This window comes from Malus domestica, chromosome 09, assembly GCF_042453785.1.
Source record: "Malus domestica chromosome 09, GDT2T_hap1".
NCBI lineage: Eukaryota > Viridiplantae > Streptophyta > Magnoliopsida > Rosales > Rosaceae > Malus > Malus domestica.
Window position 1 is genome coordinate 11053689 of NC_091669.1, and position 17279 is coordinate 11070967.

Here is a 17279-nt window from a genome sequence, read left to right on the forward strand (position 1 = left end):
GCTTATTTTTTTGTCAAACGATATATTTTGTTAGATTAGCTAACGACGAGGTTTGAACCCACGTAGCCATACAAGGATTCAACCTTTCAATAAATAATTTTTTTTTCTTGATAGCTTCAATAAATGAGATTAAAGTAGTATAAAATTGATTAAAAGTACGATTTTCTTGGCCCGATGTTCATCCTCTTGGAAAGAAGAAACATCCTACTATGAGAAATTTTTTTTTGGATAAATTAGGTTTTCATCCCTCATTTCTCCTTCTCATTAATTGAAATCTTATTCCTATTTTCATTTTTGGTCAAGGTCCCTGACTTTTCTTTATGTCATTATTTGAATATTAAATTATTTCCAAGTCATTATATGTCAATTTAAAAATGAAAAATTAATCTTTTTAGTGTTTTTTTTCTTCTTATATTTCTATTTATAATTTGTATCATTTTTTTAAATTTATACCAATATTCTTTTTAGTTTTAGTTTGTACCCATAATTTTGAAGTTTAATATGTACCCAGATTTTCAATTTAATTTGTACCCATAGTTTTGAATTTTAATATGTACCCATATTTTTAATTTAATTTGTACCAATATTTTTTTTGTGAACGTATACCATGCTAATTATATGTATTTATTTTATGTTTTAAAATATATCAATAGTTATTTCTTGCACTATATTAATAAGTACGTGGGTATTTTTTTCTTGCTAGAACTATGTGAGAATAAATTATTCTATTATTGATTTTTAAGTAATTGTTATTGCAACATTATTATTTGGATTTGTTTAAATTTCATAATTTGTGGGATATTGAATGCATAAAAGCATTAGTTAAATCCCTTAAATGATGCTAGGGACCTTGATCAAACTATTTAAACAAATAAGGTTTCATTCTAACAACTAGGTTGATTAAGGACCGGAACCAAAATGACCATTTTTTTTGTTGTCAAACGATGAATTTTGTTAAATTAACAACTAACGGGGTTTGAACTCACGTCGTCATGCAAGGGCTTAACACATTTCCACCACTGTGGTAAAGGGCCACTTGCTCCTACTATGAGAAATTTGATATATACTAATAGAAGACGTTCCTCACAAACCTAATTTATGGATTGAAATTTTTGTGTTTCAATTTTCTTTTCATAAGAAGGTTTAGTAGTCATTGAACTTTTGTTATAATGCTGACCATTTTGGTTTGGAAATTCCGACTTCGACCTGAGTAATTTCTCAATCGAAAAAGTCTTAAATCTAATCATTCCGAAAAAAAATTAGATTGAATCAAAATGCACCTAGCTAGTGATTCTGAAAATTTCAAACTTAAGCCCCAATTTTGGATTCCCTTTAATTTTAGTTATTTACTAGTTGCATGTATCTTGTAGTCAAATTTTATATTTTTATCGTGTTCAATGGTAACTAATTTTGGATTCCCTTTAATTTTTACTTCTTATATTTAATCATATACATATATATACAAAATAAAGAATAGAATTTGACGAGTATAAATCTAGGTGTGCTCTATTGTATCTGTATATTACAAACATACATGTATTTATGTTTTATACACTCATAAACATAGTTCTATGGTAATGCTAGGAAGATCAAATTTGCAAACCAAATAACATGGTTGTTGATAATTAGATTATTACTTAAGTATTGATTATGTGCTTATTTCCTATTCAATTGCAAATTTGGTTTAAAAGTTTGATCTCCCTAGCATTATCCTAGTTATATATATATATTCATAAAATAAACATACTTAAATACTACAAAATTAATAGGCTTAATTGGATTAATAGTCTCCGCGGTGACAGGATAGTTAGAGGATAACCCATGTGGTAAAAAAAAACTAGGATTTAAGTCCCTATGGTAAAGTTTATTAGGATTTGTGCCCAAAATTAAAAATTTATGTCAACTTTTTGTTAAACATTAGCACGTGAGCCAGCCCCATGTGCTAACAATTAATAGAGAGTTCTGTTTTAGCCTAATATGTGTGGTTCACATGCTAATAATTAACAAAAAGTTGACGGAATTTTTAATTTTAGGCATAAATCGTAACAAACTTCACTACAGAGGCTTAAATCCTAGTTTTTTTTTTTTTACCAAATGAGTTATCTTTCAATTATCCTATTACCACAGATACTAATAATCAAATTAGACCAAATTAGTAATGAAAAATATAAAAAAATACTTACTAAAAATTAAGGAAAAACGTTGGATTGCATGACTACAAAATTAAGTTTGAAAAACATGTAAAATGCAGGAATTTTGTTATATGTTCCAAAAATTCTGAGATCATACCGATTTTCAAAACTCTTAATAGTGTTTGTTTCCCCTCACTAAAGTTCACTGGACTGGACTAGACTAAAGATTAGTCCAGTCCCGTGTTTGTTTTTTGGCTGGACTAGTTTTAATGAGATTAGCCAGGACTAACTTTCACTAACAACCTCACTAGCCGTTCTTAGCGTGTCCCCCCAAAAACCATCGGACTAGCTAAGAACTTCTTCATCCTTCTCAAATCAACTCCCCGACCTCGATTTCGACAACATAAGCTTCGGGTTCATCTCCGATGACGAACTCGTCGACTTCTTCATCTCCGACGATGACCTTGTCGACTGGGTCATCTTCGCCATCTTCTTCTCTTTTGCTGCTTCGCTATTGCCATGGTTATGGCTTTGAAGCTACTAATTTTGGCTTTGCCGAAGGCTTGCGGGTCAGCTCCTCATGACTGCTTTGCAATCTCAGTAAATCGATTTTTGTTCTGGGTTTTTGGGTTTTTTTTTTTTTTTTTGGGATTTACCCAATTGATTTTTGTTTTGAATTTCTGTAAATCGATTTACAGGTTCAATTGGTTACTGGAAGGCTTGCCTTTCTTTTTGGAATCTCTGAAGGCTTGGCGAATGGTTAACCAACAAATTCTCTTAATTAAACAAGAAAAGTAAGAGATTGATGCATTATTCGATGGAGAGAAAATGATGGAAAAGAGAAACGCGGAAGGGTAAAGGAAGGGGAAAGAAAATTTTCTTATGTCCATTCATTTCCAAGACTTCACTGTCATTTAATTATTAACTTTTGTTTAATTTTTAAGGCAAAAAGAAATTAAAAATGGCAAAAAAATATATAGTATGTGACTTAGTCCGACACTGCACCAAACGCTTCACTAAACTAGTCCAGCTTAGTCTAGTCTAAGCCAGTCCAACTTAGTCCCTGAAGCTAGTCTAGTCCGAGACAGTCCGGTGCAACAAACGCACCCGAATTTTTTTGGATTAGAATAGAAAAGCTTGTTTCTGATCAAATCCTATGTATCGAAAATCAGCCCTATCTATTACATTATAAGTATAGTTCAAGTGATGGGGTAGAATTGAGTTTACGTACATCAAGATCTTTATTAACTACATGCAAATCAATTCCGTGTAAGAAATGCGAATCGAGATCTTATGGAGAGAGAGAGAGAGAGAGGGGAGAGAGAGTGATCTTATTAGGTACTCATAATAATTAAGTAGATATCACTAATTATATAAGTGCAATATTACATCAGTACGTATAACGTATACATGATGATCACATCAGTAAAGAAGAAGCTGTCCTTTATTAGGATGATATAGGGGAAGAGCACCACAGATAACCAATAGTACTTCTTCTAACTCAGATACCTCTGGTGCTTAATATATAAGCCACAGAGGAACCTTTTGTTTATTTAAGGAATTGTTTTGTTTACAAACAGTTGTATGAAATATAGGATATTGATCCGTGAGTATATGTTCATAACTGCATGCGGATATTCTTACTATATTTGTAAATTTTTCTCTTCAGCTCAAGACTCAAAGTTGATGAAGTATATCAAACCTTAAGCCACTGATCCCCATCCACAACACTAGTAACTATGCTGCCGGTGCCACATCTCCGTCGTCGTCGTCGTCGTCATCGTCGTCCCCATCACTTTCTGTATAGAAAGAGGGAGTTGGGACTTGGTCTTCATCCATGCCTATCTTGGGAAAGCCAGGCTTCCTATTGCTGGTAACGATCACCATTGGAATAAAAAAGAGTAAATGATGGATTTAATTCGTGAAACTGAAGCCCCCTCCTTATTTATAGACTAGTAAAATAGAAATGGACATGATACACGTTAAAATGTGAGCATCCAATACGGCCTAGCATGTGAGACAGAGAGTACCACGTATTCGTTTTATATTGGGTGATGTGAGAGCACGTATGACTCTTAGATCTAACGTGTGAATAGCTAGCTCTAGTATCTACCATGTCGGAATATGTGAGCATCCACCCTAGTATCTACCATGTCGGAATATGTGAGCATCCAACTCTAAAACTAATTGACAATAAGTAAAGAGACCCAAATCTTCTAATTAAGCACTTAATGCCAGACTTCATCTCCAATGTGGAATGTACTCTCAACAACGTGATAAGACGAGATAAAATGTATGTGAGAGATTCTTATTTGCTCGAAAATATAGTATCGTTCACGCGTCATTAATGTCTTTGTCCAACATCACTCCACTTTATCATGCATTTACCAAATTTAAGTTTGAGTTTTAAAACTTCTCTTCCCAATATTGAAAAAGGTCTCAAGTTTGAATCTATCCTCCTAAAACTTTTAGTTTGGAAACATATCACTTCATAATCTCCAAAATATGTGAACCAAACAATCCCTTTTAATCTCAATCAACAATATACATATATGTGCATCAAAACTGAGGAAAAAAAAAGAGAAAAGGAAATGGCTAAGTTTCTCTTGTTTTAGTATGTATTAAAAAATTAGACAGATCATTATGAAGATCTTAAGTTGTCATCAAAATTGTTTATTTGTTTGCTAATATGGATAACTAAATTATTTCTAAATGGTGATTTAACAAACGAATGATATAGATTATAACATGTTTATTATGAAAGATTAGTTGTTAATCACATTCAGAGTGAACAAGGAGGTGTGTCATGTGTGTGTGTGTATCCGCTTGCACGTTCTATTATTGAATCTCTATACACACGAGGACGGTTCACTAATAGAAAAGAACTAGAAAACTTAGCCTATTTCAGAAACTTTTTATTCCAATACTTTTTCCTTTCAATTCATTTGAAACACAAACTGTAAAAAAGATGATGTGTGATGAGGTAGACAGATAAGTCGGAGAATATGCACCATGAGTACTGAAAAGGAGAGGAAGGGAGGTCTGCAATACTATATATATATATATATATATATAGACACACACACACACATACATTGGTCAATATATACATTAAGCTTTAGCTCCACACATTTTGCCTAAAAGGCAGAGTGAGGGTGAGGGACCACACGTACGTGAGCTCAACTCATGGAAGGTGGCTGCACTGCACATTCCACGCATGGAATCAGCAATCCATGCACACTCCCTCGAGCTCTTTCCTCATGCACGTCCAGACAACCTGGAGTATCTGCAAGTTATTTCTATTTGTACATTTGATATCTTTGTTCCTTTTATTGACAACCATATGTAATCAATAGCATTTAAATACAATCTACGAAATCATATGTACCACACATGCATGTTCTGCGAATCAAGCAGGCCGCAGGCCAATCATGACTGTATATTAAACATGTTCATGCATGATTTATTAGGAACTTGATTTACATATATAGAACTGCATATTCAAGTAACGACTTGGACACACACACACACACACACATTGATAGTGTTCGAGTGCTAAGCAATCTACATCACAATGTCTTCGGTCATGATCCAAACTATTTGTTCTTTAAATCATCATTCTAATGTCACACATACAAAACTAATAAGCAAATTCAAAATCGTCTCGCCATGTAATTGTTATAAAAAAAATTTACATATTGTCTTAAAGGATATATTGTGTTAGTTTATCTGTTTCAAATCATGAGATTCTACATAAATAAAAAATATAAATAAAAGTACATAATACACATGATCCATGAACATTATGCATACTGTGTCATAAATCACCTTATAACTGGAATCACGATCAAGCCACTGAGAACGCCACGTACTTTATATAGTGCTTGTCCAGCTAGCTCAGTTATCGTTATTTTGTCGAAGTTCTAAAAAGATATCATGTGCTTTGGTTTGTCTTTGGTATCTAACATCACTCTTTATCAAATTGCACATGCTCAAGAAAGAAACAAAAGGGGAAGACCAGTTGACCAATTGTTACCCCCCAGAAAATATTGGTCCTACGCTTACCAAATGGTCCTCAAAAATGCACTATATTACTATAGGTAATCAAATTATTTTGTCGAAGTTCTTATTGATCGACATTAAGGTTGGCCATACAACGTGAAAAATCTTCCCATAATTCTTTTGACCTCAATGATATATGGTTTACACTTAAAAGAAAATTTTGGTTAGACAGTGACATGTCTTGTTCGACCATCAAATAAAATGTTGCCTTATCATCATTTACTTACTCCTAAACTGTTATTAACAAAAATATTAACATCTATGTAATCAAAGAATCAATAATACCAATGGTATAAACAACATATCAATAATCAATAACCAATAACGTGTTATAACATTAAGTTATCGTACGTATCAAAGTGTTCACTCAAGATTCTCCTTACGGTAAGACCTCTAGGCTCTGTAGTGTTTCTTTCATTGTACAAGAGGTCGACAACCAGCAACCAACAAATTGTCGACAGGATAGATGGATTGAAATTTGGGTTTGAATATAATATTCCTATACACAAACTCGTTTATTTTCGATGAACTCAAAACCGTAGAATCTTTAGATGGATTTTTTTGGTAATCAAACACGTCGGTTAACGAATTTCCCGTCGGATAACGGTTTTCCCGATTATAACATTATGTATTTATATCACATATGGGTGAGTTTAACATCTCTAATTTAAAAAGAATAAAAAAAAAAAAAAAAACCTCCCTCCCTCTCTATCTCTCTCCTCACTATCACATTCTCTTTCACTTGCTTCCTCTCTCTCCTTCAATTTTAAAAACAAAAATAAAAAATTTCGCACACACACTACTATAATAGTAGTCTATTTAATCTCGTTTTTATTAAAAATTTGCTATTTAGTTACTAATATAATGCATATAATAAATAAGATAATACTAGCAAACAATGCCTCTGCGCAATGTTGCGGGATTGAAAACAATATAAAATTTTGTATATTACTATTTACATACAAAAGATTTAGTAGATAGTCCTATTAAAAATCATACAAAATCTATAAACAATCAGATTGTGATACATAAGCTAATATGTGCATACCCCTCTTTACTTTGAACGCCCCTGCATACAACAACAACGAAGTCTTAACTTACAAAATCACAGATCAAATTAAATAAAAATTTCCAATAAAACTTAATCACAAATTTCATCTGAATAATTATCAAATAACCAAAAAAAAAAAAAGAAGAAGATTAAAAGGGTCAAATGAATGAATTAGGAATTTAGGAGAAGACATGAATACTTATAAATAAATAAATAAATAAAAAACCAAAATCAATATTAACATTTTCTATACATGTTCATGGTTCTATACATAAGCATATTTGTTGATTTGGTAATGCTAGAGAGACTAAATTTATAAACAAAATTTGCAAACTAAATTATGTGTCACCAATAGAAATGAGCACATTTATCGTCGCTTAAGTCATAATCCAAATCCAATCATCAATTTTCATATTACTTAATTTACAAAATTTAATTTACAAATTTATCTTCTTAGCATTACCCTAATTGATTTAAAAATTAAAGCAAAGGCTTTGGCCTTTTACGACATACTAAATACCTCCCTTAGTTCGAAAAATAAAATGACTCTGCATCAGCAGCAAGCTTTGTTTTTCAGTCTTTTTCATCCTAATCCACCTTTTATGGCATATTGTTTTTCAGTCTTTTTTTAATAATTTTTTTTATCATAATCCATCCTTTTATTGGTCTGAGACATTTCATCTCTATTTCCTCACAAAATCTCCCTGATTATTCAGCCGTTTATTTACATCTGTGAAATTCAAAATCAAACTCAGCAGAACGCACAAACCAAACTTAGATTAGGAAAAACCCTCAATTTCTCAAAATCCCACCATATATTTTCATATTGACTGCCCAACGGCGAGGAATTTTCGAATGAGAGAGATAGAGAATTTTAGAGAGGAACCAAAAACACCAATCCTCTCCCTTTCATCTCAGAAACCAAAATCACTCGTCGCATGCCTCGTTACATACCGGCAAGGAGAGGGTTCTTTTTTTGTTGGTTTGGTCGTCGTCCCAGCTGGGTCGCGGGGAGAGGAGTGAGAGGAAGAGAGAGAAGGGAGAATCAAGAAAAAGAATATAAAATAAAAGGAAGTGTTATTGGCACTTCAAAAATCTCATTCTACACTCTTCGTAAATGTATTTTTCCTTTATAATATAGAAAGTTGAGAGTGTCGAATGAGATTTTTGAAATGCTAATAATAATTCCCAAAATAAATACAGTACATATATATCTAATGGGTGTATCACGATATAATCAAAATTAGTGTAAAGTTGGGAGGGTAAAATCAGTTAACCACTGTTTTATGAATAGTGTTTCAGTGAATTTTCAACTTAAGTATATATTAAATTTATATTTTCAAGAAAATATTTATATTAATAATAATTGATAAGCATATAATTTGGGGTAGTGTTGAGTCCACACCCTTATTAATTTTTGTTTATTGATCATTTTTAATTCATTTGATCTGACGATTAAATATTAAGAGTAGGTGTGTGAAGCAAAAATAGATGTGTGTGAATAACATCACCCATGATTTATACTATTAATGATAATAATGCATTTAATTATAGCATGGACTTCCATATTTAATAATGCATGATTATTGATAACTCGTTTTTCAATATAATAAATTAATATTTATTTATTAAAAAATAAAAATGGTTTTGTTTCGGGTATGGGTTCGATGGCAGATAACCCAACCATAACCTGAAATTGAAGAATTTTCATGACGGTTACCCATAACCGTAAAACATTCGAAAATGAATCCCAAAACAAACCATTTGGATCGGTTACCTGCAAAGATTGAACCCAATACCTCTTACTTACAAGTGAAAAAGAATACCATTAGACCGTAGTACTAAGTGACAGCTACTAATTTTGTGCTAGAAGTAATCTAAATTTGGACGAAAACCTCAAACCTTAATCCCTGAGAGTGAATTTGGACCCGTCCTTTGCACGTGCCTCAACCAACTGGTACAATCTTCCATTCTTTGACCTTTCTCAAGATTCGAACTTTCGGACATCTTCCAAAATTGGATTAACCGCTAGACTAAGATCGAGTTCGTTTGGTCTAATGCTGTTACTTTGAGTTTTAGAGCAGTTCCACCGGAGGGCTTTTTGCCCAGCACCCAGTTGAAAAAATAGGCTAGCACCCAGTGAATCCCCTCCAGCCGACGCAATTGACTGGCGCCCAGCCCAAGCTGGTCTCTAGCCCAGTCCAAAATTGACTGAGGCGTGGCCCAGTCCATCTGACGCCAGCGTGGCGTCCGACGCTTGGAACCCCGTCCCGATGCTTTGAACTCCGTCTCCGGCGAGGAAGATGGCTGGACGACGCTACCTTCGAGGACGAGGCTGCCGACCCAGAACTTCCTGTTGAGGACGAGCTGGTCTTGGAAGCTGTTGAGGACGATGACATCAAATCCGGCGATGCAGCTGAAGGACAGGGCGTAGGTCCAGAGGCGGCGGGTTTGGAGCTGGCGAGCCCAGGCGCCGATGTCAACTAGTTTGGGGCGGGTCAGACCGCGGAGGGCGGTGGAGAGGAAGCGGAGGGTGAAGGGGAGGTGGAGATTTGATGGAGGGTGGAGATGGGGAGGGTGAGAGAGAAGGCTCACGGTGATGGTGAAGGAGAGAGAGGGAGAGAGAGCTCACTGCCAAATTATTATTTTTTATTATTTTATAATAAAAATAATAATATTTTAATAAAATGGACTAGGCTATTTTTTGTTAGGGGTGGAAATGCTTTGGCCTATTACTGTTTATATGGGTTTATTACTGTTCACTGGAGTGGATAAATGCGCTGAGTGCTAGCACAAAGTCCTTCGGGGTGGACTTGCTCTTATGGATTACAATCTCAAAACAAGAACTGATTAAATGGCAGTTGAATTTGGAACTTCTCAAGAACAGTACATATGCTTCAGTAATAATCACACGACCGACTGGTTTCTGTCCCTACAAACAGTGATATTCAATGTTTCTTACCCCTACATTCCCCTCTTTTGGAACATGATAATCCAATCTAACTCCTGAGCTATTGGGGAAGTAATATTTACGTTGCTAAATGAATCTATTCATACTTCTTCCGGTTCGGCTTTCCTTTAGGTATCTTGCTGAGGACACCGGCATCCAGCTTCTGGTAATTGTGTTCAAGCAGCCCGAGGACCTGGTATACAAAGCTGTCAACCTGATCATCGTATCTCTCATACAGAACCGGCAATGTGTGAGCAGCAACAAAACCTAACAAAGAACGAAGCATCAGTTCTCTTGCATATACACAAAACCAGATTACGCACCGTAAAACTTAGTTTTCAATTCCATGCAGAGAGTGATGCATAACGCAAAATGGTGAAAGAAAACGAAGTTTTTGTTATGTAAATGCAAAATTCGGATGACAATCAAATACTTTTTCTCCCGACCATCTTCATGGTTATCCCAAATTTTAAGCATCCTATTGACAGAACATGTGATGTATCAGATCATGCGGCAACAAGAGAGACTCGTTATCATTAGTGGTTGGAGCTCTCACCAATGTACAAAATGGTCAGCAAATTGCACCAGCTTCCTATCACAGCAGCAATCCACAAGCATCCTACAACCTGAGAGGATACCTCAACAGTTCAGTACAATCTTTAAAGACTAAGACTTTAGGTAAAAGTATATAAGAACAGGCTGGCATTCCTACGATAACTTAAATTGAGGACCTCATTTGAGGACTTGCATATCAGTCATCAGATCAACGATACATGGTTGAGAGGCATAGTGAGTGAAGGGTGGATATGATGTACTTTAATCATATCTAATATAACAGCTGACATGCAATCTTCCAGTAACATTCACAACTTAGATCATATCCGTATAATAAATATAGAAAGAACAATAATAGTTGAAACATACCTTAAGGAATTGCTTCACATTTCCTCCATATGCCACATCTTGAACAAATGCCAACCCTCGATTAATTTGAGCACCAATTGAGACGGCAATATTGACGAATAAGTCCTCAGGCAGAACAAGTCGAGGTACTTTAGATGGGGAACTGCTGCCAAGGAGAAACAATACTGAGATCACAATATTCACCTCTACTGTACACAAAACAGGAATCAAGCAAAACGAAGAAGCTCAAAACTCAACATTGCAAAGTGACCTGCTAATCATGCCTGAAAAATTTGACCACAGGAACTGAACAAGCATGCCAACAACCAAAGCAAACCCCACAAGAGTCAAGAAATGATAATTGAGCCATTCAAAGAGCACCCAGACAACAGTTGCAGCAGTTAAAACACTAGCTGAAATTTTTTTGTTCCTCCACAACAAGACATCAGCAGCTACATAATTCAACCATAAAAGAGAAGAATTAAATATAAGGAGACTTGGTGGAGGCAACAACTTATAATTGCATAGAACATGATCATTGCATGTAATGAATTATGAAACAGAATTATATAATACATTTGCCTCCACCCAAAATGTGGTGGACAGGTTTCTGGCGTCCAAACAGCCGGTTGGACTGAGTGGTCACCGAGCTTGATGTCTCTTCCCCAAATAAAGAGCTAGATTTCAGTTTCGTATCAGCAAGTGTGCCCGCGATGTTGTTCACGAGGTCCTCGGTAGTTATTTTCTCAGGCATTGCTGCTACACTTCAAGAAAACAAACTCTAGTCAAGAGAGAAACTCTATACAGAATTTTTTTTTATGAATTTGGAATTATTTAAAAGCACGAATAAAGAAATGAAATTTTCCTCGGTCTGCCTCCCATCCCCATCCTCCCCAGCCCAACCCCGCAAAAAAAAAAAAAAAAAAAAAACAGATTTAGAAAAATCATCCCTGCTTAGATAGTGCATGCTATATGCATATGTCAATACATCTGTTGCCTCTGTATCTAACTTTTGCATAATGGAACAGTCACCACACAAGTTTTTCATCTGCCTTGCAGGATGCTCCTCGGTTAAGCACCCATTAAATGATTTACAAATAAAGGCACAAAAATGGTCATGCTAAAGCAATGTAACTAATAATGTAGGCACAACAAAAGGAAAAGGTAGGCAAGCACCTAATGCAGAACATTGCACTTTGTAGCCTCAAATAAAAGGAAACTGCTATCCATATGATATATTCTCTTTATACATGATCAGCAGAAAAAAGATTTGTGCTTATGCATCATTCAACCCTTATATACAAAGCACCAAATCCTCTAAGCTAACCAGATTCTCAACTGGATCATTGGGTCAGTCACATGAACAGACGTAACAGAAATTGCTCCAAGCTAACCACGTTCTCTCAGCATCTAGACTCACATCCAAAAATTGTAGACCACCAAAAGGGAAAAATTCAGAAGAATATCTTGCAAAAGAAAATTTGGAAGATCACACAAACAAAATTTGCATTAAACAGCCTCTTTACCACAAGACCCATATTTATTTATGAAATTTATTTTCCTCAAATTATCAGTTCAAACCAGAAACTACCAACTGAAAGCGTAGAATAGAGTGGAGGAGTTCAAATGGCCCTCCAATGAAATCAAACAGATTACAAGGGAAATCACATTGACAGAAAGAAATTGTAGCCTAACAGAAACAACTGAACTAAGCAGGCATAACAGTTTTCACTCCACTAGCTCTAACACGATTGCTGCTCAGTAGAAGATAAATACTTTGTACTTGTTAACCACCATATCTCCAATTTATTAACCATAAATACACGAAAGTTTGTGCATTGAGCATTTGTCATGTGTTACTATAAGGACATCAACACGCCACAAAAAAAAAAAAAAACTAGTTTCTATTCGCTCTGTGATCGGTACTTTATGCCAAGAAAGGGCAAGAACCACAAGCTAAATGAAATACTGTAAACGGAAGTTTCCCTAAAAGATACTCCAAGCTGAACAATTTAACAATACTAGGGGGGAAAACCACCAATACCAAGACGTAATTTTGGAAAATGGAATCACAACAAACCATATAAACAAGTTCCAATTCACACAACTTTACCAAAGATAACAAAATTCTTCCCAAATTCTAATGACCCAGAAATTCAATTTCACATATCAACTAAAATCAACTTCCTCTAACAAAATCACTTCTTGAAAAGTGAAACTAAACAAAGAAATCACAATAAACTCAACCCCATTTCTACAATTCAAAGCATCAAAATTCATTACAAAAAATACAACCATTTGCAGAATTTAAGCCAAACGTAAAATAAAGCAAAAACTAGGGAAAAGTAAAAGATGGGTTTTACCTGAGGAGATAAGATTAGAGCAAGAAAGAAGAAGCAAAGGATGATGGGTTCTTCTTGTAGATTATGAATTATGATGGCATATGAGTGCAGAGCACTGAAGTTGGAGAGGACAAGTAGAAATAGAGCTCCAGAAACTAACGACAATTGGCGTGCAGGACTCGAATATTTGTTTTTCTATTAGAAAAAGGGCTGTTAAGTATGCAAACGCACTCAAACGGTCGCCGCATGCATTTCTACCTTGAAGACTTGCAGTTGGTAAACTGTAAACTATATTCTTTTTTCTTTTTAATGAAAGAAAATTTCTGTTTAAATCATTATCTTGGTGCAAATAGTAGATTGTCTAATAGTTAGTGTATTCTTCTTCAATCGCGTTGAAATTATTTCTCCGTCTTTCAGTATAAATTAGTATAGAATATCGTTTGAAATTAAAACAATTACTTTTATCAGTGCGGTTTAGCACTTTGTTTTAATGGTAGTTATTTATCCGACCCTCGTGAGTGGCTTTTTATATCAAATTTTTAGTATTAATATTATTATTTTTGATACAACGATATACATCAAAGAAAAAATAAATTGAAACCTCATTTGTCATTTCTAAAACTCAATTTCAAAATCTCTTAGTTACAAATAAAAAGTAATATCACTAAATTGTAATTATCACTCACTCAAATTGTATTCTCAGAAATATTATTGAAGCCATGACAATGAAATGATGTTCACAACATGCATGTGGAACTTACTAAATGACAATTAGATTCACGTGAATATATTGTGAAAAAAAAAAAATGGTTTTGTATGGTGTGCAATGGACAAGTGTAGGTTCACTACTTAAGTCCGATCCAGCGCTGAATTGTTTTTAACTTAACCTCCCCAATTACCTTGAGCGAAATTGGGTCGAATAAACCATACTAGATTTTAGGTGGAGTTTTATGTCCGGATCTCTTCTACCAAGGTCATTGGATCAAGTGATTCGGGGCTTTGAAATTTCATCCAACATTAAAAAATTATTATAGTTTTTAAGGGATTAAAACAGGTGGGTTGTTGGATAAAATTTCAAAAATCCGGATCACTTAATTCGATGACCTTGGTGAAATAGATCCGGAGAGGATCTCTTCTCGAGTTTTATCTCAAAAAGTATCGAAGCTAGTAACCATGAATCACCTGATATAACTTGTGAGAATACACTACCTACCTACACATACACACACGCACGCACATCACTTTTGAACAGAGTTTATTCATTGCTATTATATCCATATTAACGACTTGTATTGTATCGAGCCATACAACATGACTTACCAACTTCTAACTAATTAATGTCTACGTATGATTAATGGGCACCGATTTAGTTAAATGAATGCTTGTTTAAACGTTAAATGTGGTAGTGAGTGGTAGTGTTTGGTAATCCTAAACGTATTAAGAAGCGCTTTTAACTAGAGTTGAATTTGATCAGTAACCAAGCTCGAGATGCCAAAACTGAAAATGGAGCCAACTCCTTGGGTTGAGCCATTTTTTTATGCCAACACCACCCCGCAGCCAGGCCAAACCGATCACATCGATCAGCCAACTTCGACGGTGCGGTTCGGCCGGCGACGGGTTTGTTTTTAGAAGGGAGTTTGAGGCCTTCAAAGGAAACCCATAACTAAATTGGTCCATTCCTCAGACGGGCCCTCCTACAGAAAACATAACAAATGTCCAAAGTGCAAATGCATGACTTGGAAACAAAAAATGTACGAAGGCAAAATGAGAACAATGCCACATGTCACCAATGAAAACCTCTGCAACCTTATCCCACATCAAAATCTAATCTTCCAAGTCATCCAATTCCCTGATCCAATATCCAAAAATTAACCAACCATTTGCCTTCACGTATCACACAAAGAAACTTAACATATCCAAAAACCCAACTTTCCCCAGCTCACATTCTACACCACACTTGAGACGATCACAAAGAAGAGTGAGTGTGAAGGAAATGGCCTCCACTGCATGCTTTTTGCACCACCATGCACTAACTACCGCCGCTTCTGCCCGGTCATCATCGTCGTCACAGCGCCAAGTGGTGAACATCAACAAGCACAACCAGGTTGTGATCTGCCGGGCCCAGAAGCAGGCAGCCGGCCAGGAAGAAGAGAGCGGTGCTAACGTCTCACGGCGGTTGGCTCTCACAGTCCTCATCGGTGCTGCAGCCCTTGGCTCCAAGGTTTCCCCTGCTGATGCAGCTTATGGTGAATCGGGTACACACACTCACTCACTCACCCTTACGAAACCTTTACGTAGTTAATTAATATACGAATTGTTCTCTTGTCAGACAATCTTTTCAATACGAACACTTGAATTGTTTGGTGTTTCTTAAAGCGTAGTACAAACTGACAGCCTAGCAACATAACACGATCTATGTATAATGTGCTCATTCTGCATTGATCAAAGTGACTTATAATTATTGATTGAATGCAACTGCAGCCAATGTCTTCGGAAAGCCAAAGTCGAACACAGACTTCTTGCCATACGTTGGAGAGGGATTCAAGCTATCCATTCCTGCAAAATGGAACCCTAGCAAAGAGGTTGAGTTCCCTGGTCAAGTTCTTAGGTACGAGGACAACTTCGACAGCAACAGCAATGTGTCCGTCACAATCACCCCAACCGACAAGAAATCCATCGCCGACTATGGCTCCCCCGAGGAATTCCTCGCGAAGGTGTGCTAGCTTCTTCTTTTTTCCGATGACAATGTAAAATATGTTACAATTACATCGTCCAAGTACTTCCAATTACTAACAATTCAGTTATGGTGTGGGTTTTTCTAGGTGGACTACTTGCTAGGCAAACAAGCCTACTTTGGCAAGACTGAATCCGAGGTAATTAGTTGTATAACACACACAAAAATAATGCTAAAGTCTCCAAATTTGTTTACTGAATAACGTTATGTCACTAAACGAGGTTCATAATTGAACAAATGAAATATTGTCACATCACTTAACAAATAAAACTATGTGATCCTAAAAATACTCAATAGAAAAGCACAACGGTGGCAACTGTGTGAGTTCTTATGGAATTTGAATTTGAATTTGAATATGGTATAGGGTGGTTTCGACCCGGGTGCCGTGGCCACAGCCAACATATTGGAGAGTTCTAGTCGAGTGATTGACGGAAAGCAGTACTACTACGTATCTGTGTTGACAAGGACAGCCGACGGAGATGAAGGAGGCAAGCACCAGCTTATCACAGCCACCGTGAAAGACGGCAAGCTCTACATTCTAAAGGCACAAGCCGGAGACAAGAGGTGGTTCAAAGGAGCAAGGAAGTTTGTAGAGAGCACTGCAAGTTCTTTCAGTGTTGCATAAGAATTTATTTGAGAGGGTTTGTGTAATGTAAATTACCTTAAGATTGTGAATTGTCTTTGAGCTCTCTAGTTTTTCTTCTTCTTTTCTCCTCTCAAGTGTTTAAGAGTTGGCTATAACTGAGGAAATGGTTGAGCATATATAGTTGTTTCATGGTATTAAGAGAAGGACCAGTTCTCTTCTGCTTGTGTAAGTCAAAGAAATTACGGGCCTCTTACTCGAGTGGTTAAGAGCGTTTACCCTCGAGCGTCAGAGTTCCTATGTTCGTTCTATTGTTTCTATCGTTATGAAACTTCATAAATGGTATAGAATTTAAACACCAATTGCCATATGGAAACTTATACCGAGAGATTCAGAACAATTCTGAACAAACCAGACAGCAATTTCTGTTCCTCTGAAATCTGAATGCAATAGAATCCCTAAACACATGAATAGCATGGAATGAATAACGCACAAACGTAAATCTACGAAAGAGGAAGCCTG

At 35.7% G+C, this 17279-nt stretch overlaps 2 protein-coding genes across 12 annotated transcripts; one reads left to right on the forward strand and one right to left on the reverse strand.

The window, feature by feature from the left end:
* Window positions 1–10092: 10092 nt before the first annotated feature.
* LOC103443152 (reticulon-like protein B8) lies at window positions 10093–13774 on the reverse strand. Of its 11 annotated transcripts, none has more exons than XM_070805512.1 (7): window positions 13462–13701; window positions 12391–12508; window positions 11675–11857; window positions 11370–11550; window positions 11120–11261; window positions 10752–10821; window positions 10093–10462 (listed from the first exon to the last, which is right to left on the reverse strand). In XM_070805512.1, exons 3-7 carry the CDS (start codon window positions 11850–11852, stop codon window positions 10293–10295), a joined length of 741 nt encoding a protein of 246 aa, XP_070661613.1. In that variant the 5' UTR covers window positions 11853–11857; window positions 12391–12508; window positions 13462–13701; the 3' UTR covers window positions 10093–10292. The 11 variants fall into 11 exon arrangements, with proteins under 11 accessions (XP_070661613.1, XP_070661611.1, XP_008380166.1 ...); XM_070805510.1 differs by having other exon boundaries at window positions 11120–11264; XM_008381944.4 differs by lacking the exon at window positions 12391–12508 and having other exon boundaries at window positions 11675–11862; window positions 13462–13774.
* Window positions 13775–15180: 1406 nt separating this feature from the next.
* Window positions 15181–17119, forward strand: LOC103443153 (oxygen-evolving enhancer protein 2, chloroplastic-like). The gene is made up of 4 exons (XM_008381945.4): window positions 15181–15695; window positions 15922–16154; window positions 16263–16313; window positions 16539–17119. Exons 1-4 carry the CDS (start codon window positions 15434–15436, stop codon window positions 16797–16799), a joined length of 807 nt encoding a protein of 268 aa, XP_008380167.1. The 5' UTR covers window positions 15181–15433; the 3' UTR covers window positions 16800–17119.
* The last annotated feature ends 160 nt before the right edge of the window (window positions 17120–17279 follow it).